Here is a 27,583-nt window from a genome sequence, read left to right as displayed (position 1 = left end):
CGCGGTCCCCGCCACGGGGTTTAGGCCGTCTTTTTCCGAACGGTCCCTTAATGGCCACCGTAGCGCGGGCCGTACGTGGCAGTGGGGCCGCGGCGGCCTATGAGCGGCGGCCCCGTGCCCCGGAAGGGGCGTGGCGGAAGGCGGAAGCGCCCCCTCCCCTTCTCTCCCCTGCCGTCCCGCCGCTCGGCGCCCCCTTCCGCTGGGCTCCGCCATGTCGCCGGTGCGGGCGGTGCTGGCGCTGCTGGCCGCGCTGGCGGCCCCGGCCGCCGCCTACTTCGTCAGCATCGACGCTCACGCCGAGGAGTGTTTCCTAGAGCGGGTGCCGTCCGGCACCAAGATGGGGCTGATCTTCGAGGTGGCGGAGGGGGGCTTCCTGGACATCGACGTGGAGGTGAGGCGGCCCGCTGACCTTGGGCCGCCGGTGCCGCGCTGCGGGGAGGGCGTCGGTGCCCGGTGGGGCCTGAGGGAGGGGGGGAAGGGCGGCGTGAGAGCGCGTTAAACTGGCCGTGAGGATGGGGACGGGCCCGCCTGGGCGCGGGGGCTCCGTTCGGCTCCCCCGGGGGCACCGGGGCTCCTGCCCGGCCGGGTCGGGCCTGGGCTGGCGGTGGGGGAAGCCTCTCCCGGGGGTTACCGCGCCCCAGGCCGCTCCTCGGCTGCGCTGTTGCTGCGGGAGGCGGCCGTCCTGCTTCAGAGCCCTGCCTTGGAGGTTTTCTGCGCTGTCCTGGTCTGGTGGTGAAGGCTTTGGCGGGAAGAACGAACAGAGATGCTCTTGACACAAACTTGCTGGGAGCAGCGTGGCCCCCAAGCGCGCGGTACTTGGGCCCTTCGTCCCTCTGAAATGGCAGCTGCAGCACTACCCACACCTGTGCGTCCACAGTAGCGCTGCCATATGGGAGAAATCGTTTTTCCCTTTGTGTTTTCCTTCTAAACATCGGCGATAAGGTTTCCCCTGCAGTCATTAATCCGGCTAACAGCCAGGGCTGTAGATCGCTTGTGGTTTACTTGTTCTTGAACGCTGCTTATCTCGACCATGGAAGGCCGGTAATCTTGGCCAGTAAGAGAGGCTTTTGTATGACTTCCTTTACCAAGAAGTTGTGGGTTTGTTTTTAAAGAAGATTTCTGTGCAGAAAAATGCATCGCTGCTTCTGAGTTGTAGGAGGGTAAAAGTGTTGAAGACTGGCGAACCAGTCAGATTACAGCTGGTATTGGTAATTCTGACTGGATAACTTCAGAACGTGCGTGCGGTGCTGTAGTGGTGTATTTAAAACCACTGTATTTTAAATAAAATGTATGATACTTTGTTTTCCCCATCCAGATTACAGGGCCTGATAATAAAGGGATTTATAAAGGCGATCGAGAGTCCAGTGGAAAATACACATTTGCTGCCCACATGGATGGAACTTACAAGTTTTGCTTTAGCAACAGAATGTCCACCATGACTCCCAAGATAGTGATGTTCACTATCGATATCGGGGAAGCTCCAAAGGGGCAAGACATGGAGACAGAAGGTGAGGAAGACTCCTGGAAAGAAAGTAGCTTGGCTCGGGAGCTTTTCCCTACGTGCATGACTTCTGAACTTGACTAGGATTCTCAGAATTCCTGATCCTTCATGCCGCCTGGTTAGCTGTTCTCTTGCAGAGCTAAAACGGATATGGATGTTTTTAGACCTCGTTACATGATTTAATGCAGAATCACTAGGGAATCACTTGGCCATCTGCAGAAACTAATGCTTTTGTCCGTTAGCCTTTTCATCAGTTTCATTCTCTGATTTCTAGTTTGCTCAGCAGTATGTAGACTACTGTATGCATTAGTTGAGCTCTTTGATAAATGTGCTAATATAAAAGTTTTCTCTTAGCCGTGTAAATTACTGTTTTATCTGCAGCGTGTTGTCCTGTACTTGTGTTCATCTCTTACACTTTCCTCTAGGTGGTGGAGATACCTGGGATGGTATGTGTACTGCTTTTTGAAAGCTCGTTAGCATCTTGTCTTTTGCATACATTTATTCACTAACAGCTAACGTTTGCTTTTTCTCTGTAACATTTGTTTGTAGCATGAGAATGTTTTTTTAATAAGCTACAGGTCTGATTCTGAGCAATGCTGAGCACCTGCAAGCTTTCATCGAGAGGTTTATTTACTTAGCAGCTCTTGGGATCAGGTCCGTGAACTGTCCATGAGAGTTTGTCTTCAGGTGGTTATTTGTGGCTAACAGAAGACTTAATCAGGAGTTTTAGGTGAAATTAAACTAAAACACTGACCATCCAAGAACATGGGGTATTTTAGACGGTGTTTGCTTTCTGTTGCTAACGTGGGTGATGAGTAATCAAGGGCTTTTGGAAGCAGTATCTCCTTCTTTTACCTTATGAATGATCAGTAATGTTAGCAGGGGAAAAACTTCAAACTTGTCACTTGCTGTAAAAGAAAGAAATTAACATATTGGGTAACAAGTTAGAAAGTTTTGTTTAGAAATCAGTAACTGTAGCTAGAAAGGCAATAAATTCTGGTTTTCTATTTTAGCAAGTAAATAACTGTGCATTGAGTACTTGATATCACTTGAGAAGTATCAAATTCCTAACTTGTGATTTTTTTTTTTTTTTTTAAAGACTCGGTTAAATCTTTTATTGAGTCTGACCATATCTGTTGTAAATATTAGAGCAGCTTTTAAATTCTTAAGGCAAACACTTTTTCTTGAGTGTATTTTTTGGGAGTGGGTTTAAACAATCCCTGCAACTGTAATTTATTCTCATACTAAAGAACTGCACTTATTTCAGTGTCCAGCTGGCCATAAAAATAAGGGATTTATGATATTAGCAGAGTAAGTCTGGTTCACACAACTATTTAAGATTTTAATTGTGACTTATATGAGCATTATTCTCTGGTCCTCTTTTTGACTGTTCGCCATCAGGTGTGTGTTTTGAGTAGCTTTGTTTTCAGATTGGGATCTGAAACTATTTATAAACAAAAACCTAATAAGGTAGCTTCAGAGTCAAGAATGTCCCTTAAATGGAGAATGTGTTGGATTTTGTGACTTTTTGAAGAGACCTGATTGCCCAGGGCCTGTCTGTGGAACGATATGTTGAACTTCTCTTGGTGCTAGAAAACTTTGAAAATTACTTGCATAATTTATAAATCTGTGAGTGGACTTGAGCATGAAGGTATTTAAAAGATCCTGCGATTGACAGTCAAATCACTAAATCTTGGATCTCCGATCCTTCCACTTGCTGAACTATCTCAAGCTAGTTTTCTGTTAGCATTGGTTTGGTATTTTCCTCTGCTGCTTTCACGGCGTACCAGAACCTGAAGCCGGTTCCTGCTCTCTGCCAGGCCCCTTTGGCATTGTTTCTGCTGAATGCTGTGCTTCAGCTAAACCGGAAGATCACCAGATGTGATACGTTGCTTCAGAAAGTGATCTCGTTTTGCCAGCATCATGATCTTAAGCTAAATTCTCAGTCGTTCTATTTTTGCAAGCTTAACAACTAGGAAAAGCTGTAATTTAAGATAATTTGCTTGGAATATGTTGGACGGCAAAATAGATACTAGTGTGTGGTATTGATCTCGTGTGTTCTTGCATTCTGTTGCTCTGGAAAAGTATGCCTATATCGGAAAGAAGTGGTCTGTACTGACTCTAAATTGTGTGTATTCTGCCTTCTGGTCGGATGTGGAGGAAGATGTGTTTCCACTTACTTAATACCGTAGAGACGTGTTAGGAAAAGCGGCGCTGTGAAAACAAAACTTTACTTTGCTGTAAGGATAGAAAATTTTCTGCTGTACAGACTGCATTTTTCAGAACTACTTCTGCAACAGGAAATTAAGTATAACTGTTCATAAGTGTTAACAAATTGTTTTTTGAGTCAAGAACACTTTCTGATGCTTCTGAAATTTTTCCACAGCTCATCAGAACAAGCTAGAAGAGATGATTAATGAGTTAGCAGTGGCCATGACAGCTGTAAAGCATGAACAGGAGTACATGGAAGTTCGTGAAAGAATACATAGAGCAAGTATGTGTCTTTTGACTTAAATGCCTGTCCCCTCTCAAATGAACTTGCAAAATGTGATTTAAAATACGAGTCTGTGAAAGCTATTCCAAGTTACTAAAAAAAAAAAAATTTAGAACAAGTTCTGAAGGACCTGCCCATACAATAAAGAATGTAGTTGATGCCTGCAGTCGTCTTCAAATTGATTCACCTCTCGTATAATGAAGCTTGTTATGCAAAATCATCTTTGCTTAATTGGTGTAAATTCTGTAGTTCTTTAAATTGCATATTCGTGAAGATGCCGGTAACAATATGGTTCCCAGGGACAGACTTTAGTTGAACAATTACTTCGTCCTTGCCATGGGTGTGGCTTAATAATGGAGCCAAAGTAATTTTTAAATATTTTGTCGAAATAGAGCAGAACTACGGTTATTTCCAAGTAGAGAATATGGTCAGCTCTCCAGTCACAGCCCTCACTTCCTGAAATACAGCTTTAAAATATGACTGAGAGCGCTAAGTGGTGCGTTAGGGGAAGCCCACTGAGAATAAAGGGCGAATATTTGTAATGTGAAAATACAATGTGATATTAAAGCATTGGCGCCTCGACTCTTTGAATCTACAAATATCTCCGGTTTTATGACTTTTGTTACTAGTGGTCTGATTGAAGAAAAAGCTGAATTGTTATAATGAAAGATGATGAACCTTTAGGGATTTGAAATTCCCCGCTTGACTTGGAGACCATAATATGCAACTGTTACTTGAAAAAGCAAGTGGCTTCTGTTTGGCACTTGGGGGCTTCTGCCTGGCCGCTCTGAAGGTGGGCAGGATAGAGAAAGATGCTGCAGCGTGTGTCCAAAGTTGAGGTTCAGGCAGCTGCTCGTGTAGCATGGTGCAAGCTGTTCAGAGGAACACCCCTCCCTCAGCTCTCAGATCTCATCTCCAAGACTGCAGAGTCCTTCTGGAACGCTTGCAGTGACCGGGTACAAATACCGGTGGTTTGTCTGCTGTTCTTCAGTTCAATGACAAAGTTGTTTTAGGTTTTTGTTTTAAATGCTTTGTTACTTACCACTTCTTTTTTTTTTTTTTTTTTCCCCCCAACAGTTAATGACAACACAAACAGCAGAGTGGTTCTTTGGTCATTCTTTGAAGCTCTTGTATTAGTTGCCATGACACTGGGACAAATCTACTATCTGAAGAGGTTTTTTGAAGTCCGAAGGGTTGTTTAAGAGTACTTTTCTGGTCCCGGATTTCAGTTCACTGTCTACCAAACATCCTGGTCACAAAAAAAGTCGTTTAGTTTCTGAACCCTCTTTACTGAACTGTAAAACTTATTTGCTTATGTTCCTTCCTAGTTAAAAATTGTTTTTATATATCTTCTGTAGCAAAAGCTGTTCTGAAATCTTGTCACTTAATTGGCCTATTTTTTTCACTCCATTCTGCCTAGTCTGTATGCTAAGCGAGGTCCGAGCAAGCTGCAAGTGCTGTAATGCAACTGTAGTAACAAGCGATGCTGATGTCTGTTCTAACTTTTTTTCCTCTCCTCTGTTTTCATCAATACTTGCAGTTCTGTCTAGGGAAATGGTACAAGGCCCGAACGTGACTGTTAGCATTTTTGACATCTTTAACCCTGCAGTAGGTGTTAGGAAATCGAAATAATCCCTTCTTCACTTACATAAACTGCCAAGGAGAAGCAATTGGAACTTTATTCTGACAATGAATAAAAGACAGCTGACAGCTCCCACTCTAGTATTCATACCTAGTTGCTATTTAAAAGGAGGTCTTCAGTGACTATCCTGTCCTAATTACGTCAGCTTACTCCCAAAGTTCTTTTAAATTAAATAGTCGATATGAGAATACATTTTCTCCTCCGATTACGGAATGTTCATCGTGTGGTTTTTAGCCCTTTCGCAGGTTTTCTGTCGAAGCCGACTGTGTGCAGTGTCTTGGTGAGCAACGGTTCACCCTTTGGTTTCTGCAGGCCCGAAGCTCCGACGGACGGCACCGCTGTGGAATGCACGGGCGCGCGGGGAGTCTCGGTTCCTGGTGCCAAAGGGTTAATGGTTCTGGGGGTTTATTGCGATGCTATGCAGCCCTGGTATTTAAGTGGCAGTCTCTGCCGTTACCTGATCATCATTAGCATAATGCTAAATACTGGTGTGTTTTCTTTTTCAGGCACATGTAGATTTGTTTTTGTATAAAGTTACTTTTCTCGGTATCTGATAATTGGTTTAAAAATTAAAGAAGCGTCTGATGTGGGTGCTGAGCCAGGATTATGTTGTGACTGATGTATATTAGTTGTAATCATTTTGGGGGTGGGGTGGGGTCTTTTCCAGGGGGGAGCCTCTACAAGCAACACACAACAGTTTTGTACAATTAATTTAAAATTTGTTACAGGTTTTCATGTTCCAGGTAAAGTTTTTTCAACCTTGGGCAAACACTTGCAGCAGTTCTTCAGAAAGGTGGCTGTTACACCTTATTGCGACTGTTGTGTGCCAATATTTTTGTGTAAAAACACTTAAAATTGAATTCTAAGATGTACATTTAAAAATTGCTTGTGAATCTAAACATGACCCAGGTTCGATAAATAAACAAATTCTTTAAAAAAGAAAAAGTAATTTTTTTTTTTTTTCTTCGATGCTTTAAGGCAGTACAGTTTGACACAAAGCTTTTTCGTGATGCATCTCGTAGGCTGTCGGGAATTCATCCGAAAGCCATCCTGCTTTGTCAGCAGGTAGAGGAAATTGCAGCTCGTTCTAAACCTGCAGGTTTGCTACTCAACTCCGGGCAGCTGGGTGTCACCGTGCGTCTGTATGACCCGCAGGAGTGCTTATTACGATAGACCGCTTGCCGTAAAAATACGGTATTTTTTGCTATATCCGAAGTGAGGTGTAGAAGCCGGCTGGGGCGGAACTACGGTGCTGCGGCGGCTGTTTCCGCACGGCGCAGTCGAGGCCGGACCGCGGGGCGGGGAGGACGGGACCGGGCGGCGGACACGGCCGAGGCGCCCGGCCAAGATGGAGGCGGTGACTGAGGGGGGCTGGGAGTCCCTGCCCGTGGCGCTGAGTCCGGGCGTGCTGCGGGCGCTGCGGGAGCTCGGCTTCGCCCGCATGACCCCGGTGCAGGTAAGGGGACGCTCCTCGGGCGCGGGGAAGGGGGAGCAGGGCGGCGGCGGGGAGGCAGGACCTGAGGGGGGAGGGCGCGGGCGGTGGCAGCGGCGCCTGGGCCTGGGTGCGAGCAGTGCGGGGTCAGGGAGCTCGGCCAGAGCAGGCGGCGGGTTCCGCAGCAGCGAGGGACGTCGCGGCCCTTGGCTTTCCCGCCACTGGCTCTGCCTGGGTGAGGTTTATAGAGAGCTTCGGTGTCCTTCAGGCGGATTTCGCCTCTTGGGATTTGTTTCCACCAGAGCAAACTCGCTTGGTGTTTCTCTTTTTTCAGTCTGCGACCATTCCGCTCTTCATGAACAACAAGGATGTTGCCGCGGAAGCGGTGAGTGCGTTTTCTTGTCCGAGTTCGTTTGGGTTTCGTTCGTGGTTTGTCTGTGGACCTGAGGGGGGGCTGTCTCTGTTTTCCTTCTCACAGGTAACGGGCAGTGGCAAAACCTTAGCGTTTGTAATTCCCATAATGGAAATTCTTCTCAGACGGGAGGAAAAATTAAAGAAAATGCAGGTAAGATTTAAGCTATTGAGTTCTGAGTATGTTTTTATGATGTGCCAATAAGGCTGGACAACTTCAGGAAAAGTACCAATAAGGAAAATTGCAGACACAGGAAGTGCCTGCGTGCTCAGCTCTTTGGTGTAGCAGTACTGACAAACCCTTTAAAACTTGAAAATAAATAATGGGGTGCTTGCTTTGCACTTAGATACAGGTTTTTATTTGGCGTGATCAAAACAGGTTTCTGAGCTGTTAGAAAAGTGTCTTAAAATGTCAAATATGATGATGTGCTGCAAACAAGAGCCTTTGTGTGCTTTTTTGCATCCATTGACTTCAGATACGTTTTAGTTGCATTACTTATAATTTATTAGATACAGATTAGATACAGAGAACTTGCGCTGTTACTTGCTGTTAAATGTCATTATTAGATACTGCTCTTTGAGCAGAGGTATTTTGTGCGTTGGCGTAGTATCTCTTTCATAGAAATTTTCTGTTATTTTGTATACTTTGTTGTTTTTCTATGTAAATGTTTTGTCTAAAACTAGGATTGTAAACATGGCTGGTATGCATTTACCTTGTAAGGGGGAATTTTGCCCAAATCTTTATTCTCTTCTGTTATTTTCCATAAATCCTTTTTCACGTGCAGGTTGGAGCTATAATTATCACACCAACAAGAGAATTAGCTATTCAAATTGATGAGGTGCTATCACATTTCACAAAACACTTCCCTAGGTTTAGGTGAGTGAACTTTTAAGCTTGTCGTGACCATAGTTCCTTTTTCTTTGGACTTCTGTCATTCGTAAACTAGCAAACTGAAATCTTTCTGGTTTATTGTTTTAGTCAGATTCTTTTAATTGGTGGTAGGAATCCCATAGAAGATGTTGAGAAGTTTCAAGAGCAGGGGTGAGTTGATTGTCAATAATTTTATCCATGCTTTGCAGCTGTGGTTTACTGCCCATCCTTGGGGTTTTCAGATTAGGACTTTGGTCTTGTGGGTGCTGAAATTTGATGGTACTGCGTGAGTATGTGAGGGTGCGTGCTGAGGAGATTGTGGATTCTCTTCCTTGAGTGAGATGTGCCATAATGAGGCAAAAGATTGTGTATGAAGTCAGTGCCACTGACGTGCTGTTTGGGTGAAGAACAGCTTGCAGCATGGTGAGCTGAAAACTGTCTTCACTGAATATTTCAGTTCCTTCTTTCCTGTAAATGTTGTGCTAGTGGTAGGCTCCAGTGAGATTGACACTGTGCTGATAAATTGTTTTCTGGAACTGTTTGGTGCTGATACTAATGAGGAAGTTTTGAAGCAATCATATTTGCTGCTAAGTTTTATGTGGAGGTACCAAATATTCTAGCTGATAGTTGCTGATGATATTCCAAATTTTTATTACCACAAATGGTGTGCTTTCACCTGAGTGTTTGTCTCCCAGCAACATAGTGTCTGAAAGGCGCTGAAACATGAATACAGTTAGAAGTGGCAAACTGAAATTGTTTTATTGAAAAGTGCAGTCAACTTGAGTGCAGGTTTGTGCTGTCGTGGTGTTCTTAGCTTCTCCGAAGTCCTTACCTTGCAGTTACAAAATTGCCGTGTGTCTTGTTTGCAAACAGTGGGAACATCATCGTAGCTACCCCGGGCCGCTTGGAGGATCTCTTCAGAAGAAAAGCCGATGGGCTGGATCTAGCAAGTTGTGTGAAGTCTCTTGATGTGTTGGTATTAGATGAAGCCGACAGACTTCTAGATATGGGCTTTGAAGCAAGGTATTTAAACAATAAATTCTAGTAATATTTCTGAAGTTTTAAATGAGTTTATGTATGATTGATGTGAATGATTGTGGCCTACAATGCCCTGTTCAGTTCGACTTGTTCTGTTTTGTTCTTTTATCTCACTTTGCTCCGTAAACTACATAAAGCCATTGCTAAGGGGAAGAGAATTGGGAAAGAGTGGATCCTTGATGAATACAGAGTTTAAAATTTCTTTTTTTTGGATGTTTGTTACCACTTGCTATATTAATGCTTCACTAAGTATCATTATTTACACATTAGAATGGCTTAAAACACTTCAGCAAATAAGCTTTGATGTCTCTCTTCTCTTTTCTCCCAAAGTTAAGATAATTAGTTTAGTAGCAGATTGGCTCTTGATAATAAAAACTGTTTTGTTTGTAAACTCTTACTTCCAGTGATTAAACTTATTTCTGAGGGAGGTCTGGGGACAGTTAGTGTTTTATGTGTGCTTACTTGCAGTTTAAATACCATTCTGGACTTTCTGCCAAAGCAGAGACGGACAGGTCTGTTCTCAGCAACTCAGACGCAAGAGGTGGAGAACCTGGTGAGAGCAGGTCTCCGGAATCCTGTCCGCATCTCGGTCAAAGAGAAGGGAGTGGCAGCAAGCAACACGCAGAAAACGCCAACGCGCCTGGAGAACTATTATATGGTGCGGACCTGTGTGCTTTATGGTAGTTTATTGTTCCCTCTCCTTTTTTCCTGGTATTGCCGGTAAGTTTTTGAGTCTTGGCCAGTTAGGATCCCGTTAATAGAGGAACGAGAACTCTCAAAGACATGAAGCTTTTACAGGTTCTCCAAAGATCATTAAGCAAGCTGAGGAGGAAGATCTAAACTGGCAACCCTGTTGTTTTGTTTGGCTGGCCAGGAGTAGTTGTAACCCTAAAGCAGTTGCAGCGCTGTGGCTCCTTGACCTGCCTGTAGTGAATGGGCATGGGAGGAGACTTCGGCAATTTCAGAGAAGTGGCCGAGGGATGCTCGAGATACTGCTGCAGGAGAGGTTTTGTGGCTGGGGATGGGAAGAGTGGGAGCTGAAGTATTTGCTTTTACTTAACATACATCAGAGTAATGTTCCACGTGATGAACTGTGGTATAAATGATCAGAATTAAGAAATTGTGCCTGCAGGCGTTTATCAGTGCACAGTGAATGGAGGAAACTGGCAGATCACTTTGTATCAAGTCCATTTTCTTACTTTTTTCTTTTTCTTTTGCATAGTGTAGATCTGCAAGGCAGATGAAAAATTTAATCAGCTGGTGCATTTTCTTCGACAGCACAAACGGGAAAAACATCTAGTCTTTTTCAGGTAATTCTGTGTTTCATTGTGAAAACACTATGTGTTTTATTACTGAAATTCCAAAACCATGCCCTGTGCTGACAAGGATACAGCTATTTTAAAAGTGATTGATTTTGGTAGCTGTCTTGTAGAATGTGGCGCCTACAAAAGAGATTGATCATTGCTTCATACCGGGATTGTGTAGAACTTTATTAAGCAAAACGTAAATTTTATATGCATTTTTAAAGTAAGGCATTATAGATTATTATATGTTAATTATAATAATGATGTACATATTTCAAATAAAAATTAGGTAATAGTGTATATTTTTGAAAGGTCTCAGACCACTCTAGCTTGACTGTATAAAGCAGGTTAAAAATGCAGCATAATCTTTTGCTTTTATGTCTGTCTTTACCACAACAGCACGTGTGCCTGTGTGGAATACTACGGGAAGGCTTTGGAATCCTTAATTAAACAAGTGAAAATAATGAGCATTCATGGGAAAATGAAGCAGAAGCGTAACAAGATTTTTACTGAGTTTCGGAAGCTCCCAGGGTAAGAACATACGGATAGGCTAAGCCAGCCAAAAGTAAAAGTAGTAAGGGGTGTGTAACTTTGACGATATTCGTCTGCCGCTGAAGCGTGGAAGAGTGGCTTGCTGAGGAGGAGGGTGCTGCTAGCTGGTTCTGAATGTATTTATAATAACACAGACTATGCTTAGGTACTCAAATTGCGATCACAAACAAAGTGAAAATCACAAATGAAGTGAAAAAAGTGAAAGGGGTTGGGCTAGAGGATTGTTAAAGGTCCCTTCCAACCCGAACCATTCTTTGGTTCTGTGGAAAATGTGACTGCAGCCCGTCCAGCCTAATTTTAGATAATCCGTGTGGCAGCGTGGCGGGTGCGGGGACGTGGATTTTGGATATCCTGCACCCCTGACCCTCTGCAGTTTGTGCTGGTTGCTGACCAAGCACGTGCACTACAAAACCCATCGTTACTGCTGCTGACTGTGCTGCAGCTCTAACTGGGAGCCCTGTACTGTCACATGCTACAACCACACGGTAGCCTTGCTGTGTAAACGTGCCATCGATAGGGAGCTGGTGGTGGAAATAACCTTGTGCTGGTTGGTAACCAGAGAGGACGCCCAGGGTACTCTTGCGTTAGCGTATGAACAAGAAATGGCAACACAGTGCTGTGATTCACCTGCAGAAGAGTGTTCTTTGGCAGCTTTGCAGGATATCGTTAAGGGACTCTTGCCTCGTTAGCTGTCATTTTTTATTGCATAGGACCTGAGTTTTAGCATTTTATATTATAGGAAAAATAATTACCAACAGACTGGAACAACAACTGTTTAAAATAGCATGCTAAAACTGTCAGTCTCTTAGGTCTTTTATTAAAACATTTATAGTATTACATTAAGCTGTTGTGGATGCAATGGTGATTTAAGAATAGAACTTGTAATAAGGAACTGATTTTTTTTCTTAGTGATACATTGGCTGTAATATAAATCGCATCCCTTTTTATAATGTTATGTAGAATTTTAGTTGGTAAAAGCTGCAACTACCTCATAATATTTGGTCTCTTTTCAAAAAACCAAATGTTTTAAAATATTTTGTTCCTCATTCTCCAATGTAGATGCAGAATACACAGCAGGAGGGAGACTGGCTGTTCTCAAGTGACAGTTTAATGAAAATAGGCTTTTTCTTCTTCCTAGTGGCATTTTAGTCTGCACGGATGTGATGGCTCGTGGCATAGACATTCCAGAAGTACACTGGGTTTTACAGTACGACCCGCCTAGCAGTGCAAGGTACAACTTCACATCTTGAGAACCTTTACTCTGCTTGTGGTCATGTTACTGTGCTGTTCAGGTGTACATTGGGAACACAGAGCTGCAGAAAACACGTTTAATCCTGCCTGGAAGTTAGTCTGAGTGAACACACAAAATAATGCGTGAACAAGGGAGGCTGAAACACTGCAATTTTTATTTTAACTGCTGTGAATTGAAATGACTTTGTATGTGCGTAAGTCAAATGGTGTTTGCCACTTACGTTTGTGTGAAGAGGCACTCTGGTGTAAGGCTCAGTATGAGAATATCAACTAACAAGAAGTGAGATGCTAGGGTGAATGAGAACAGAGAAGAGAGTGGGGACAGAGCTCTTCAAGGAATTGAAAGTACACTTCAGAGGTGCTTTTCCGTGTATTTGAACTTCCACTGTCATAATTCTCCCTCCAGCTTCCCCAGACTTCACCCCCAAAACAGAGACCCCTTGCTTTAGCACACAGTCCGAGCAATTGAGTGGGACTGCTACACGTCTCTTGTATTGCGTTTCAGTGATTCCTGTTGGGTTAGTTCGAAAGTATACAGTACTTCACATTTTCCATTCCACAAGATTGCCCTTTTGCTGTCTGTCTGAGAGTTTAAAATCAGGCCGAGCCTCTCCTGGTAAGCTCGCTCTGTGTTGTGTTGTTTCAGTGCCTTTGTGCATCGGTGTGGTCGAACGGCGCGGATCGGCAACGTAGGCAGTGCACTTGTATTTTTGCTTCCCATGGAAGAATCTTACGTTAACTTTCTCTCAATTAACCAAAAGGTTAGTAGACTTCTATTCTACCCCAAAGCAAGAAAGGGCAAGGGAACAGGCTTCCTGATAGGAGTTTTGAAATCAGAACTCTCTGTTCTGCACCCTCTGTGCTCTTAACTCGATAATTTCCCGTGCCTGGTCCTGTGTTTGTGGGATTAATTGTATAAATTAGCTAGAGGCCTGCTAATGAGAATGTAGCTTGGTAAGGCGCAAGATGAAGATGTTGCCCCTCTCCAGCTGCAGTGTGTGAACTCTTCTGCTGGGCTGGGACAGCTGTGTGGGGGGCAGAATGGCTAACTGGTGTGGTGAAATGGCCGGGCAGGAGGGGGGAACGGGGCTTAAAGCTCCCTGAAGTGCATGGTTGAAGTTTCATGGTGCATTTCACAGCGTTTAGCTGAACTTTTCCTTTGTCTTTTGTATTTCTTCTCTGGTTTTCAGTGTCCCATGCAGGAAATGAAACCACAGCCAAACGTGTTAGATCTTCTTCCAAAACTGAAGTCTATGGCCCTAGCTGACAGGGCAGTGTTTGAGAAAGGGATGAAAGCATTTGTGTCTTACGTCCAGGCTTACGCCAAACATGAATGTAACCTGATCTTCCGAATAAAAGGTAATTCCCAGCCGGAGCTGGCATCTTTTACTGTTCTTTGCTGAAGACAGTATTTAGTTTGGCAAAAAACATAGTGTTATTGTCCACAAACTTCAGCTAGTGATTCCTGATCTCAAAGTTACTTCCTGAAGAATCAGATTCTGACAAAACTCCTATTTCTCTTAAGCAACATCTTTCTCATCATTTTCAGGAGAGAATGTTTAATTAGCAAGTTTGACCAAAACTGACATAAGTGACTTAGTGTTGTTACTAAGTATAGAATGCAAACAATGCAGTAAGATTGTTTTTTCTGTGACTTGCCAAGTGAAATTATGTTTATCCTGCAGGAAACTGACTTTGTAATCTTTATTTTAACAGATCTGGATTTTGCTAGCCTTGCCAAAGGTTTTGCATTGTTAAAAATGCCAAAGATGCCTGAACTAAGAGGAAAATGTTTTCCAGACTTTACTCCCGTCACTGTTAATACAGACTCCATTTCATTTAAGGATAAAAATAGAGAAAAACAGAGGCAAAAGCAATTAGAACAACAAAGAAAAGAAAGACAGGAAAATGGAGGGAAAAAGAGATTAATAAAGAACAAAGCCTGGTCAAAGCAGAAAGCCAAGAAGGAGAAGAAGAAGAAAATAACCGCTAAAAGGAAGCGTGAAGAGGTAAACTCTGCCCATTCGACTGAACTGCGTGTGATTAGTGTAGCATAGGTACACGGCGCAGAGAGTCATGGGTTTTAGTTTGACAGAATCGGTGACTGTAAATTAACTTTCTAGGACCTTGATAGGCAAAGCATAAAAAAAATTAGAAGCTTTTTGAAGCCAAACATTTAAGCAACTTCTCAGTACTCTGATGCTAGTCAGTAACGCTGCCAGCATAGGTAGCAGAGATTTTTATTTTTCAGAGATGCAGCAGCATGGCATGATGGGGGACAGTACTTGGGGTTGTTTGGGTTTTTTTTTCCCTCTCTTTGCTTTTTTTCAATTCTCAACAAGTATAACTGAGAGTTAGGTAGTTTCCTAGGTAGAAATTGAGTAGTATTTCCTGCTTGGAAACTCCTGGCAAAATCAAAGTTGTAAACTTCTGTTGTGTTCATCTGTATAGAATGAAAGCCTTTTGGTGTTGTGTCTAATTTGTTGTTTTTCAACCATCAACAGGGCTCTGATATTGAAGATGAGGATATGGAAGAGTTGCTGAATGACACGAGACTCTTGAAAAGATTAAAAAAAGGAAAAATTAGTGAAGAAGAGTTTGAGAAGAGACTAACAGGCAGCCAGAGTAGACTCAAAGCAGAAACTGTTGCTGACTTAGACTCTGAAGGTTGACAGTTATTCTAACCACACTTTTACATTAAAATACTGCCTATTTGAATAAAACTGTATTTTTATAACAAAATAAGGATACAGAGAACAGAATTGATCTAATTTCTTCATAAAGATACACAAACAAGCCTGAAGTAAGAACAAAGCTAAAAGTACTGCTCTTGTATGGCGCGGCAGGAGCTGCAGATTTCCATTAGCAGCCTGGTGTGTTTTTTCCTTTTGTTTTTCTCAGGTACGTACCACAGATCAGTAAGTAGCAGCATACCTCAGCATGAGTTCGAATACACCGTAAGGTATTTTATTTTACAATATCAAAATACTCCACCCATCTTTAAAATAATTTATTTTAAGTCTTTAGAAGCTGTAGTAACTTTTGGATTTTTTTAACAGTGGTCCACCCACGTTTTGTGTTTAGCTTTAAAAACTCAAGAAGGCTGATGATTACGTTAATCCTTATAACGTTGTCTCCTCACCATGTCCGTGTGACTTGTATCATCTTCCAAGTTCTTACAACTGGGATAGTCATTGAAGAAGATACATCCTGTACACAGAGTCCTCTGTTACAGATAGAGTTTAATAAGTTCATCGCTGACAGCTGATGGAGTTAACACACCGAGGTCTGTAAACAGTAACGTAATTAGCGATGGTGATGTATAGTCAATCCAGGGATGCTCCTCTGTCAGATTCTGACTTGTTTTCAGAGTGTCTGCTTTGTACTAGAGGGAAACAGAGACCATTAGTTATTACACAACTGCAAGTTAAAACCCCTTTTGGGCAAGAGTAGTACTATAGTCTCCAGCAGATGTTTGTGGTAAAACTGACGGAAGTCAGTTGCTTTAAAATGAGGCACAGGCTGGTGCCACCTTGGTCTCGGCTGTTTTACCTTCTGTATAAAGCACAGTCTGTAGTTCTGAAGTGTACTGCTTTAACAGTTTTTTGCACTCGGCTGCTCCTGTGCCCCAAATTAGGAACTAAATGCTAGTATCAGGACAAATTATGGCTGTTTAACACATGACTGTAACACAGAGCAACTCCGTATTATATAAAGTAAGCTACAGTAGAGAGATCCAGATAAATGAAGACATGCTTAGATGAAAATTATTCACAGAAATGTAAGTGTGCATCTTAGCTGGCTAAGAAGTAATTTGAATTTCTCTTACCTTAAACTTGTCTGGGACATCCTGTTGATTTAGAGGGAAAAGTCTTACAAACTTGAAACTTTCTGCTACCACATAAAATGGCTTATTCTGAGCTTTGGCACACACAGCAATCTGATTAGTGCCAATCTGTGGAGACAGACGGAAAACAACGTGCTGACTCAGTGCTACCATGACGTGATGTTGCCCCATTTCCAACAACAAATAGACGCTTACTGGGTAACATCCGAATAGAAAAGATTTTTCAGAAAGCCTTGAATTCTTCAAAGAAACCCAATTTTTAAAGTCTAGAGTTTACAGACTGATGTAATAAACTCACTACTTGTTACCTTGTTAATAATGCCTCCACTTTCAACCACGCCTTCAGCACCAACTAACACCAGGTCCACTTTCTCCATAATGTAGCTGTTCAAAGGGGGGGGGGGGGAAATCCAAGTCTTACTGGGTAATACGACAAATGAGTTACTGAACAGAACAGAAATTAGTCATTCAGACAGTCTTTCACTTTTCTAAACTGCTTTCATCCACCTATGTAAAGCCACGTGCTGTTACACATCCTTGGAGTGAGCTTTCACTGCCTCCCTGGCAGGAATATTAAGTAACCGTATCTTCTCCAGCCATAGCTGACCTCAGCAACTGTGTAAATGCTGCAAGAAGTTGAAATCTGACTAGGAATGATACTTGATTACAGGAACGTGGGCGCCTGTGATAAGACACTACCTACGCGGTGAAGTGTAACTGTACCATGATAACCTTGGCCAAATACATAGGATGCTCCTCGGGAATGCCATCCCCCTTTCTTTACATCCCTCCAATGTGTTCTGTTAATTGAAAATATAGATCTAAAAAGAAAACCATCAACTAAGTGATTTGAGTAGACTAAAGGTGTTAAACAGAACTTGTAGACTTGTCCCGTGAAGCTGCTGTCTTCCCTAGAGGTGCCTCGGTAAGCAGACTGGTAGGTATTCTCTTGAAGGCAGTCTCTGGCATTTTGCACTTACACAAGAATTGAGGTTCAGAGGCATTGCGGTTTGTCCTTTTCTCATGTTTTGTATTTACACTAAGCAGTAGTAATTTAGCAAATAGCCTAAGAAACTCTAAAATGATACACATGCAAATTAGGAAAAAAGTAGCATTTTTGCATAGCACCTCAGTTCTTTTTTACAGATATCCCCAAGTTCTACATTTAGGTGCGACTCCTTTTTTCATTCCAACGTGCCAACATCAAATACTTGTTTTGCAGCAGACATGCTCTCCTATTCGTGCACCTAAAGGTATAGCTTGTATAGCTTGTTTGATGACTATGACTAAGTAACAACCTCTGTAATTTGAACAAGCTTCTAGGAAACTTGCATATAACACCGTAAAATAAAATTGTGATGAAAAATACTAAGATGTAATGATCAGACTTACCCAACTGCAGCATCCAGAATCACAGTCACGGGAATGTTTAGCTTCCTCAGGGCTTTTGCCATTTTTTGCCTATTAAAAAGAACACGTTTGAAGCTAAAAAATCTTTTCTTTAAAGATAATGCTAGAAGAATACTGTCTGAAAGACTGAAACCCATGGCTGCCCACGTTCCCTTGCCTGTAGTTTTGCTTTATCATGTACCCTCTAATAGAAAGTAATTTCTTACGCAGAAATGGAAACAAACAAACAGATTACAACAAATCCAACAAAAATAAAGTCAGTTTTAGCAGTCAGGAATTACAGCTACAGAAAAATGAGTCAGTGAACTATTACTAAGATGACAGATTACCTAAAATGTCTCAGCTTTTCCATCAATAGGGTGTAAGAAACAAGTACGAAAGCCCATGCTTTGCTAGAAGTCGTTTCAGTGATGGTGGAAAATCGTATGTACTTCACCTGACTGAACGTCCTTGATTCTAGGGAAAGACTGGTAGCAATGTGTATTATCCCGTATGCAGGATTTACTACTTCACTTATATAACAGCGTATGCTCTGAAGAGGGAAAGCTTGCTCTCTTGCTATCGGTAATGTACTTCATTTGGCATCTTCAAACAACGTTGTTAGCTAAATGTTTTACTTTGCTATGCTTAAGATAATACTGATTATTTTAGTCTGCTTCTGAAACAGACAACTAAGAAATCAATTGTCTCCCAGGGGAAATGGAGGTTGCCTGGCACTGATGGAAAGTTTGTAAACCTTTGAGGAAGACCTAGCTAACACTCGTACTGGAATATTTAGTATTGGAAATTACTTGCCAATATTAGTTTTTTTACTTGTCCAGAATAATGTGGTATTATTAGGGATGATTACCATTTAAAAGGCTGCAAACAAGCCTAGCAGCTAGACAAGGTATGACAGATTTGATGCTAGCTGTAACTTACCCTGTTAACCAAGATAAAAAAACAAATAAATACTTGCCCTGCTTGATCTGGCTGTGATTCAGTAACATAAACACTGAATCGCTTCTTTGCCTCGACAGCTGCTTCCAACACTCTGAGGACCACTCTTGAGTAGGCATGCGTCAATATTCGCTGTCAACAACAACAACAAAAGACATGACTTTCTGCTGAGCTTTGAGAAATCTTTACTTTTGCTAATGGTGTCATGGCTTTTACTTCACATGACTGTCCATCAATGTGAGATAATAATGTATGTCGCTTGTATTCTACAACTCATATAGGATAGCAAACCACTGTGAGCTGCGCTTTGTGGCCTGCCCTGATGCGGCCAAGGGGTGATCTACCTGACCAAGATACTAGGTCAAACAAACTCGAAACTGTGACTTGTCAGCACCTCTTAGAATTAGACCACAAGTCAAAGTTGGATTGCAAGGGAAACTGGGAGATGAGTCATAACAAAATACAGCAATGGGTGATGTTACGCCTGTGTACTTGCAGAAGCCACTATCAGACAGTGCTGTTGTGAATACCAGCCTTATAGCAGCCTTCCAGTACCTGAAGGGGCCGACAGGAAGGATGGAGAGGGGCTTTTCACAAGGGTGTGCAGTGACAGGACAAGGGAGAATGGCTGTAAACTAAGAGGGCAGAGTTAGATTAGATATTGGGAAGAAATTCTTCCCCATGAGGGTGGTGAGGCCCTGGCCCAGGTTGCCCAGAGAAGCTGTGGCTGCCCCCTCCCTGGCAGTGCTCAAGGCCAGGTTGGATGGAGCTCTGAGCACCGTGGGCTGGTGGAAGATGTCCCTGCTCATGGCAGGGGGGTTGGGACCAGATGATCTTTAAGGTCCCTTCCAACCCAAACCATTCCATGATTCTATGAATGTAAAGAGACTTCATTCCCCTTCTGTTTTTCCATTACTGCAAGCAGCGGAGCAACAGAACAAGAGTGCCTCTGCCTCAGCCTACTTACGGCACCGTCTCTGATGAAGGGATGACACAGTTTGGCGATTTTGTTCCTCGAGAGAGAGACTTTCCTGAGGAAGATCTCCCCGCGCTCGATCATGATCTCTTTGCACTTGGAGTAGTCCTGCGAAACACAGCGATGCCTGCCGTGAGGCGGGAGGGTCCCTCCGCAGCAGGCAGCGCAGCCAGGCGAGGGGCAGCTGCCCTCACCGAGTACTCCAGCGAGGTCAGGCTGATGAAGCGCAGGAAGAGCTCCCCGCCGGAGGACACGGCCACCGAGGAGTCCACCCGCGACAGGGTGCTGATGGCGGCCAGCAAGCTGCTCCTCAGGCCCTGGATGGTCTCCCCTGGGGAGAAGCGGAGGTGCGTGGTCAGGGCCCCACCGAGGCGGGGAGACCCGGGGGGCAGAGGGGGGTCCCGGGCCCACCTCGGGGGACCCTGAGGGGGAGACCCGGGGCTGAGGGGGGTCCCGGGCCCACCTCGGGGGACCCTGAGGGGGAGACCCGGGGCTGGTGGGGGGTCCCGGGCCCACCTCGGGGGACCCTGAGGGGGAGACCCGGGGCTGAGGGGGGTCCCGGGCCCACCTCGGGGGACCCTGAGGGGGAGACCCGGGGCTGAGGGGGGTCCCGGGCCCACCTCGGGGGACCCTGAGGGGGAGACCCGGGGCTGAGGGGGGTCCCGGGCCCACCTCGGTCCTGCTTGAGGAAACCCAGCAGCGCGCGGATGGCGGCCACGGCCGAGGCGACGTCGGGGTCGTCCCTCAGCTGCGCCCTGAAGGTCTCGATCAGGTCTGCAAGGGAACGGGGCGCGTCAGGCCCGGCCCAGCCCGGCCCGGCCCGGCCCAGCGCCCCGTCGTCCCCGTCCAACCCCCCCCCGGTTACCGTCCGAGCTCATGTCCGCGGCCCCTCAGCTCCGCGCCTCGCCTGGGCGTGACGCCGTGCGGCTAACGCGGCCCGTCTGGATGACGTACGCCGTGGCGTCATCTCCAGGCGGCGGGAGTGGCCGGCGCTATGAGCGCGGGTGAGGCGGCAGGGAGGGGGGAAGCAGGCGGCGGGGCCCGCTGCGCCGCAGCCCCGGCGCTCGGGTGTCTCCGGAGGAGGCAGGCCGCGGCCCGCGCTCCGGCTTTATCGCCTTCCCAAGCGCAGCTCCGGCGGGCTGGGCCGTGCCCGGCTCCTCCGAGCTCCCGGGCGGGCCCCTCTGCTCGGGGGGTGCTGCCGGGGGTTCGCAGCGAGCCCGGGGTGACGCCGCCGTCTCGCCGCTCTTTCAGATGACGAGCTGAGCCTGCTGGTCATCGTCATCGACACCAACCCGATCTGGTGGGGGAAGAAGGCGCTGGGAGAAGCTGAGGTAGGGCCTGCGCGGGTTGGGGCTGCTGAGGGTGGTTTCCCAGGGAAGCGGTGCTCGGTTTTTCTAATTCCTAGAAAGTAGCCGACAGATGGGATTAGGCTGTGATTTCTGAACTGATGCTGAGATTTTCTGCTAAAACGGGTATAGCGGATACGAGAATATGGCCTCAAGTTGCGTCAGAGGAGGTTCAGATTGGATATTTGGAAAAAGTTCTTTCTGAAAGAGCAGTCAGGCATCGGACCAGGCTGCCCATGGCAGTGGTGGAGTCCCCATCCCTGGAGGGGTTCAGAAAACGTGTGGATGTGGCACTTGGGGACATGGTTTACCAGGCACGGTGGTGTTGGGTGGATGGTTGGACTGGATGATCTTGGAGGTCTTTTCTGACCATAATGATTCTACGATTTTTAAAAACATTTACACAGCGTTGTGTATTTTTCAAAGCTGTTTGCTAAATGCTTGCTGTTAAGAAAGGAAGCTCTTGCTGCGTCTTCAAGTTCTTTTAACTGCGGTTATATGAGAGACTTCTTTTAAACTTTTCAACTGTAAATGTTACTGTGCTGTATCTGCTTTCTCCTTTTTTTTGGCAGTTCACCCTGTCAAAATGCATCGATGCGGCAATGGTACTGGGAAATTCACACTTATTTATGAATCGCACCAACAGACTCGCTGTAATAGCGAGTCACACGCAAGAAAGGTACAGATGCTTCGTAACAGCGTCAAGGTTTAAAGTGTACTTTCCTCTGTCTCTCCTGATTTTCTTGTTGGATTGAAGTATATAATGGAAACCAGGTTTAAAATGCATACTGTATCATTGTCTTAAAAACAGAAATTAACTAAAACTGTGTAGGAAAGAAGTAGTCTGGCTTGGTGCTTTATGCAAAGCAACAAAAAGGCTTATGAGACTGAAGGGGGGTTTAAACAGAATTTTACTTAAAAATACCTGGAGAGAGGGAGAGAGCAGGACAGTGCAAGTGACAGAAATTTCCTGTTTAGTGGCTGTTTTTCCCCAGATACTTATGAGTGTCAGGATCTACCCTGAAGCGCAGGCATGGTATCTACTTGCCAGTTCGCTTAAGGGGTGTCTTGAAAGGGGGAGGTGAGTGTGGGTTTTACTCCATTTTGGGTTTGAAGATTGCCTGCCTTACGTAGTCTCTTTAACATCTGAAGTATTAAAATTATTTGAAATTATACTTCAGAGTACTACTGTCTACTGCTGATCATTTTGTGGCATTTTGTATTACGAGGTTAAAGACAAAACATGAATACTTTGTTTTTTCTGTGTTTCAGCCGTTTCTTGTACCCTGGGAAGTGCTGGGCTTCTGCAGATCTCTTCGGAGATGGTGGTAGTTCCATGGAATCTAATTGCTCTGGCAGCAAGGATGGAAAATATGAATTGTTAACAGCAATAAACGATGCAATTGCAGAAGAGATTAAAGACCTCATGACAAAAAGTAAGGAAAAGAAAATTCTAGGCTTAATATGCAGAATTGCCACACACTTGGACTTTCAAGGGGCTGTAGGGATTGCCTTTGTTTTGATCATGTGAATTTTAATATGCTTAAAGTAGATGAGTTTATTATGCTTGACACTTCAGACCTCTGCATTAATACTATTTGCCAGAGATAAAACTTGTAGTATTTGGTATGGTCAGGTTCAGCAGCTGGTTTTAAGTATAAAAGTAACTTTTGCAACTTTTCTTGTATTGCAGCTGACATGACGGGCCAGCAAACAGAAACTCTGCTAGCAGGATCACTTGCTAAAGCACTTTGTTGTATCCTTTTGATTACAGAATCTTCAAAGCCTTTATGTATTTTCAAGACTGGTTCTTACAATATTAATTAAGTTCTACTATTCCTGTTCTGTAATAATGCTCAAAACGGAAACATTTGCCTAATAACCGTGGGTCATGCTTATTAAAATGTGTGTTGGCTAAGGGGTGAATATGTGATGTGGATGTTGGAGTTATTTCCAAGGACAGAATGTAGATTCCTGAATGTCAGCTCACGTAGATATCAACAAGATGAGCAAAGAGGTAAAAGGTAATGACGCTGCTCCTATTTTGAGTACTTACATAAATATTTGAATGAGAGTAACAGATATAAATGTACATGTACATGCAAACAAATATGCATATGTTTTGACACACCCCCGTTTCCAAAATTGGCAATAGTAGGTACAGGTTTATCCCGATCATTTGAAGTTTCCCAGTTTGAACTAGGTCTGGATGACAGTTAGAAGTAAAGTACTTAATCGTTAGTCCACATTCTTATTCTGATTTTCTGTTGCATGCAAGTAAAATGAGTAAAACTGTAACTGGTATCTCTTTGGGACAACTGTAGGCTGCGAGGAACTTTTTGAAAGTCACACGATGCACAGATCCTCTTCCAAGAGGGCCACCTGCAGAGCTGTGATGACAGTTGAACTTCTTCCTCGGTTTTGGTCTTGCTCTTGTGACTTCTATTATCAGAAAAAGCGCTGTCTGTGAAAATAGTTTTTCACGGAGCATGTTGGACTTAGAATCAGCTGTACATTTCAGATTACTTTGATCAATGGGAAATACCATATAACTTGAGATATGTGTTTCAACCAGTGAGTTGGTAATGAACAGCTCTGAACATTGCTTTCCTGATGAACATCTAACTGCTTTTGGACAATAAATGAAATGGGTCTGCTTTCATAATGAGTCTGAATTAGTCCACAGATGCTTGTCACTGGGACTGTAAAACGGTTTCATATGCATATTTTAACTGAGATGTTAGGTCTAACATTTTGGATGTTAGATATCTAACAGATGTTAGATGCTACAGAATTAAAAGGGCAAGCTACAGGTGATACAAACATTGTGCTCATGTGTTTCTTTTTCTTTTTAATGCTTAGCCAATCAAGAAATGAAATCAAGGATTTTGGTAAGAATGTCTGCTGTCAGTTTTCTTGTAGTCTTGAAATCCAGTGATATTTTGTAGGGTCTTGAAATCCAGTGATATTATGTAAGCTAACAAGTTTGAATTGTTTTATCTAGGTCATAAAAGCAGCAGAAGACAGTGCATTGCAATATATGAATTTCATGAATGTGATCTTTGCAGCACAGAAACAGGTGAAGCTGGAATTTTTTTATGTATATTATCTTTTATTAATGTGCAAAGATAACAAAATTGTTCGTTTCTCTTATGATTATGTGCTGTTCAAGTGAAAGAGCTTCCCTGTGACTGTGGTGGTCCTGCAGCTGTAGAAGCATGTGTGTTTATAGGCGGGGCACATTTATAGCGGAAACGGGTCATGGCAGTAACACGGATGAGGCCGCATTGGTCCTAGCTGAATTTGGGTTTTATGCGTTTCGTCTCTTTTCTTGCAGAGTATTTTGATTGATGCCTGTGTCTTGGACTCTGATTCAGGTCTTCTACAACAGGTACAGACCTCCTATTCTTATTTGCTGTTTACATTTATTTGTACATACTTGATGCTAGATAGTTCGATATACTCTAAAGCTCTCTGCTGTGTTCCAAGAGTGGGTATGGAAATGTGTTGAGTGGATTTGACAGTTCCAACATGCAGGCCTTGTGCAGGATGTGGACGTTTTGAATATCCTGTTAATCTCGTAAAACATAATCTGATCATGCTCTCTGCTTTCCAGGCTTGTGACATCACGGGTGGCATATATTTGAAAGTGCCCCACATGCCATCCCTTCTGCAGTATTTGTTGGTAAGTCATTGAAAAACACTTCGGTGTTTTTCCTGTGACAGATGTGAAATCCTCCTGACTTCATTGACCAGGTAATACAGCAGTACCGTTCCAATTTGCAAAATATTTTTTCTCTGTTTGTGCAGTGGGTATTTCTCCCTGATCAAGAGCAAAGATCACAGCTCGTCCTTCCACCTCCTATTCATGTTGACTACAGAGCTGCATGCTTCTGTCATCGAAATCTTATTGAAATTGGTTACGTGTGCTCTGTGTGCTTGTCAAGTAAGTTTATAAATATTTCGGAGTCTGATTTCTTACATTCAAAAGAACTGTTTTAGTGAAAGACAATTCTTTTATTTTTCAGTATTCTGCAACTTCAGTCCTATTTGTAGTACATGCGAGTAAGTGTTTCTTCTTGTTTCAGGGGTGGGTGTGGAAATATGTCCAGTGTATCTGACGGTTCCTTTTTTAATGTTGTTTCAGGACTGCTTTCAAAATATCGTTGCCACCTGTCATGAAAGCTAAGAAGAAGAAGTTAAAGTTAGCTGTGTAACAATGTTATGTAAATACATCATTACCTCCTCCAGTAATTCCACGAAATGGAATATGTGTGAGAAATTGATGGCACTTTTCATTGGCTGTGAAAGAGAACTGGTACCACTTGTTTCTTAAGGCATAAATATTTAAATAATATGTTTTCTACGTAGCCCTGTAAGTAACAAATCACTGTATTACCATGTAACATGTGCTGTTTTAAATACTAATTCGTAATTCCATTAAGTTACAGCCTGTTAAGAGGCAGACCTTGTGAAGTAGAAGGTATTCTGGCCACTGCAGTTTCACACCTCGAAGTTATTTTCAAGGACAAGAGAGCTCTATTTATTTTTGCACGTTGGTGTAAAGGTGAGAATGACCATTTCTGGTGCGTAAGATCAGAACTTTAGCATTATGTTATTCAGGGACCTCAACTTCTTGCGAGCTTTTGCTAGCAATTTTGGACTGAAACAGCATCAATTTCAAAATAAATGAGCCATCATTTTCAAGACGGCTTAGAACCCATGTAGACCCACCTTTTTTTTTTTTAAGATTCTGATTCCCCTGCATGTGCACTTACGTGTATTCATATTCCTTTGACTGTACTGTCTTTGTGGTATTTCCTTCTCAATTGAGTATCTCTCTGTTCATCAATAAAAAGGCCCCCTTTTGTTTAAAATAACTTCAATAAATGCACACTAGCTGGTTAGTCGTTAAGGCTGTATTTTTGAACTGGAAAGCAAAAAATGTAACTATGTAATATGACAGCAGGCAACTTATTTTTACAATGTGGTTTTACATCTGGCATTTGACAAGTAAGAAGGAAGACTTTAACATTGGCGATTTTTCTGTTGGAACCTGAGGATATGCTACGTACTTCTGAACATGGCTGTGGTGTAAACAAACAAAATAATCTCCCACTTTTGAAAGGTAACTGTATAATTTGGTGTTTTTACCTGCTACTAGTAACTGATGTTCTCCTGAAAGGAATACAGAGAGTAATTGTTTTCCTGCATAGAAAAAGATGTAATTTATTTTCCCAGGATGTATACAGGAGTTTATGCCATGCCTTGATGCATGCATCGAGTGTTTGGCCATGTCACAGGTGTCCTAAGTGCCAGTCTTTTACTGGCTTGTTTGATTGCCAAAAGCCATCTTGTTCGAAGGCTGTATTTATAATTTACTTTTTATAAAACGTTTTTAATAAACCCTGTTCTTTTTCAAATGTGGTTAGATCTTGCTGTAATAACATTTTTAAGGGTGAGAGGCACATGGATAACAAGGAGGTGACTGGGGACAGCCAACATGGCTTCACCAAAGGCAAATCGTGCCTGACCAACTTGGTATCCTTCTGTGATGGGGTTACAGTGTTGGTGGACAAAGGACGGGCAACTGACATCATCTACCTGGACTTGTGCAAAGCATTCGCCACTGTCCCGCATGATGTCCTTGTCTCTAAATTGGAAGGACATGGATTTGACAGATGGACCACTCGTTGGATAAGGAACTGGCTCGATGGACGCACAGGAAGAGTTACAGTCAACGGCTCAATGTCCAGGTGGAGACCAGTGACAAGTGGTGTGCCTCAGGGGTCGGTACTGGGGCTGGTGCTGTTCAATCTCTCTGTCAGCAACATGGACAGTGGGACTGAGTGCACCCTCAGCAAGTTTGCTGATGACACCAAGCTGTGTGGTGTGGTTGACACGCTGGAGGGTAAAGGGATGCTGTTCAGAGGGACCTGGACAGGCTGGAGAGGTTGGCCTGCATGAACCCCATGAAGTTCAACAAGGCCAAGTGCAGGGTCCTGCACATGGGTCAGGGCAATCCCAAACGCAAGTACAGGCTGGGCGGAGAGGCTTGAGAACAGCCCTGAGGAGAAGGGCTTGGGGGTACTGGTGGACGAGAATCTCAGCATGAGCAGGCAACGTGTGCTTGCAGCCCAGAAAGCCAACCCTGTCCTGGGCGGCATCAAGAGAAGCGTGGCCAGCAGGGCCAGGGAGGGGATTCTGCCCCTTTACTCCGCTCTCGTGAGATCCCACCTGGAGTCCTGCGTCCAGCTCTGGAGCCCACTACATGAGAAGGACATGGATGTGTTGGAGTGGGTCCAGAGGAGGGCCATGAAGATGATCCGAGGGCTGGAGCACCTCTCCTCCGAGGGCAGGCTGAGGGAGCTGGGGCTGTTCAGCCTGGAGAAGAGAAGGCTCTGGGGTGACCTTAGAGCAGCTGCCAGTGCCTGGAGGGGCCGACAGGAAGGATGGAGAGGGGCTTTTCACAAGGGTGTGCAGTGACAGGACAAGGGGGAACGGCTGTAAACTAAAAGAGGGCAGAGTTAGATTAGATATTAGGAAGAAATTCTTCCCCATGAGGGTGG

General features: G+C 43.9%; 4 protein-coding genes across 6 annotated transcripts; 3 read left to right on the top strand and 1 right to left on the bottom strand.

The window, feature by feature from the left end:
- The first annotated feature begins 137 nt into the window (after positions 1–137).
- Positions 138–6,582, top strand: TMED2 (transmembrane p24 trafficking protein 2). 2 transcript variants are annotated; one of them, XM_075434894.1, is made up of 5 exons: positions 138–391; positions 1,316–1,508; positions 1,927–1,947; positions 3,888–3,995; positions 5,073–6,582. In XM_075434894.1, exons 1-5 carry the CDS (start codon positions 212–214, stop codon positions 5,195–5,197), a joined length of 627 nt encoding a protein of 208 aa, XP_075291009.1. In that variant the 5' UTR covers positions 138–211; the 3' UTR covers positions 5,198–6,582. The 2 variants fall into 2 exon arrangements, with proteins under 2 accessions (XP_075291009.1, XP_075291010.1); XM_075434895.1 differs by lacking the exon at positions 1,927–1,947 and having other exon boundaries at positions 140–391.
- Positions 6,583–6,959: 377 nt separating this feature from the next.
- DDX55 (DEAD-box helicase 55) lies at positions 6,960–16,743 on the top strand. 2 transcript variants are annotated; one of them, XM_075434381.1, is made up of 14 exons: positions 6,960–7,093; positions 7,404–7,454; positions 7,548–7,634; positions 8,266–8,357; positions 8,460–8,522; positions 9,225–9,374; positions 9,858–10,047; positions 10,617–10,699; positions 11,093–11,224; positions 12,384–12,476; positions 13,143–13,257; positions 13,687–13,855; positions 14,213–14,505; positions 15,001–16,743. In XM_075434381.1, the coding sequence occupies exons 1-14, from the start codon at positions 6,986–6,988 to the stop codon at positions 15,166–15,168; spliced, it is 1,794 nt and encodes a 597-aa protein (XP_075290496.1). In that variant the 5' UTR covers positions 6,960–6,985; the 3' UTR covers positions 15,169–16,743. The 2 variants fall into 2 exon arrangements, with proteins under 2 accessions (XP_075290496.1, XP_075290497.1); XM_075434382.1 differs by lacking the exon at positions 8,460–8,522.
- On the bottom strand, positions 15,438–20,642 carry EIF2B1 (eukaryotic translation initiation factor 2B subunit alpha). The gene is made up of 9 exons (XM_075434384.1): positions 20,534–20,642; positions 20,341–20,442; positions 19,863–19,999; positions 19,660–19,776; positions 18,712–18,824; positions 17,736–17,804; positions 16,652–16,727; positions 16,326–16,451; positions 15,438–15,881 (listed from the first exon to the last, which is right to left on the bottom strand). The coding sequence occupies exons 1-9, from the start codon at positions 20,544–20,546 to the stop codon at positions 15,726–15,728; spliced, it is 909 nt and encodes a 302-aa protein (XP_075290499.1). The 5' UTR covers positions 20,547–20,642; the 3' UTR covers positions 15,438–15,725.
- Positions 20,618–26,437, top strand: GTF2H3 (general transcription factor IIH subunit 3). The gene is made up of 13 exons (XM_075434383.1): positions 20,618–20,672; positions 20,920–20,999; positions 21,587–21,693; positions 22,287–22,450; positions 22,708–22,770; positions 23,009–23,038; positions 23,877–23,905; positions 24,019–24,093; positions 24,352–24,405; positions 24,631–24,699; positions 24,825–24,960; positions 25,043–25,079; positions 25,162–26,437. The coding sequence occupies exons 1-13, from the start codon at positions 20,663–20,665 to the stop codon at positions 25,229–25,231; spliced, it is 924 nt and encodes a 307-aa protein (XP_075290498.1). The 5' UTR covers positions 20,618–20,662; the 3' UTR covers positions 25,232–26,437.
- The last annotated feature ends 1,146 nt before the right edge of the window (positions 26,438–27,583 follow it).

Source organism: Opisthocomus hoazin, chromosome 13 (assembly GCF_030867145.1).
Source record: "Opisthocomus hoazin isolate bOpiHoa1 chromosome 13, bOpiHoa1.hap1, whole genome shotgun sequence".
Lineage (NCBI taxonomy): Eukaryota > Metazoa > Chordata > Aves > Opisthocomiformes > Opisthocomidae > Opisthocomus > Opisthocomus hoazin.
Note: the sequence above shows the minus strand (reverse complement) of the source record. Positions and strands in the feature narration are given on the sequence as shown.

Coding starts and splice junctions, on each gene's coding strand:
- GTF2H3 (XM_075434383.1), top strand. Junction 24,406..24,630: donor ATTCAGGTCTTCTACAACAG/GTACAGACCTCC, acceptor TCTGCTTTCCAG/GCTTGTGACATCACGGGTGG. Junction 25,080..25,161: donor CCTATTTGTAGTACATGCGA/GTAAGTGTTTCT, acceptor ATGTTGTTTCAG/GACTGCTTTCAAAATATCGT.
- DDX55 (XM_075434381.1), top strand. CDS start 6,986: ATGGAGGCGGTGACTGAGGGGGGCTGGGAGTCCCTGCCCGTGGCGCTG. Junction 7,635..8,265: donor AAAAATTAAAGAAAATGCAG/GTAAGATTTAAG, acceptor TTTCACGTGCAG/GTTGGAGCTATAATTATCAC. Junction 11,225..12,383: donor GAGTTTCGGAAGCTCCCAGG/GTAAGAACATAC, acceptor TCTTCTTCCTAG/TGGCATTTTAGTCTGCACGG.
- TMED2 (XM_075434894.1), top strand. CDS start 212: ATGTCGCCGGTGCGGGCGGTGCTGGCGCTGCTGGCCGCGCTGGCGGCC. Junction 1,509..1,926: donor GCAAGACATGGAGACAGAAG/GTGAGGAAGACT, acceptor ACTTTCCTCTAG/GTGGTGGAGATACCTGGGAT. Junction 1,948..3,887: donor TGGTGGAGATACCTGGGATG/GTATGTGTACTG, acceptor ATTTTTCCACAG/CTCATCAGAACAAGCTAGAA.
- EIF2B1 (XM_075434384.1), bottom strand. Junction 17,805..18,711: donor TCACAGCCAGATCAAGCAGG/GCAAGTATTTAT, acceptor TCTTTTTAATAG/GCAAAAAATGGCAAAAGCCC. Junction 15,882..16,325: donor ATGTCCCAGACAAGTTTAAG/GTAAGAGAAATT, acceptor GTTTCCCTCTAG/TACAAAGCAGACACTCTGAA.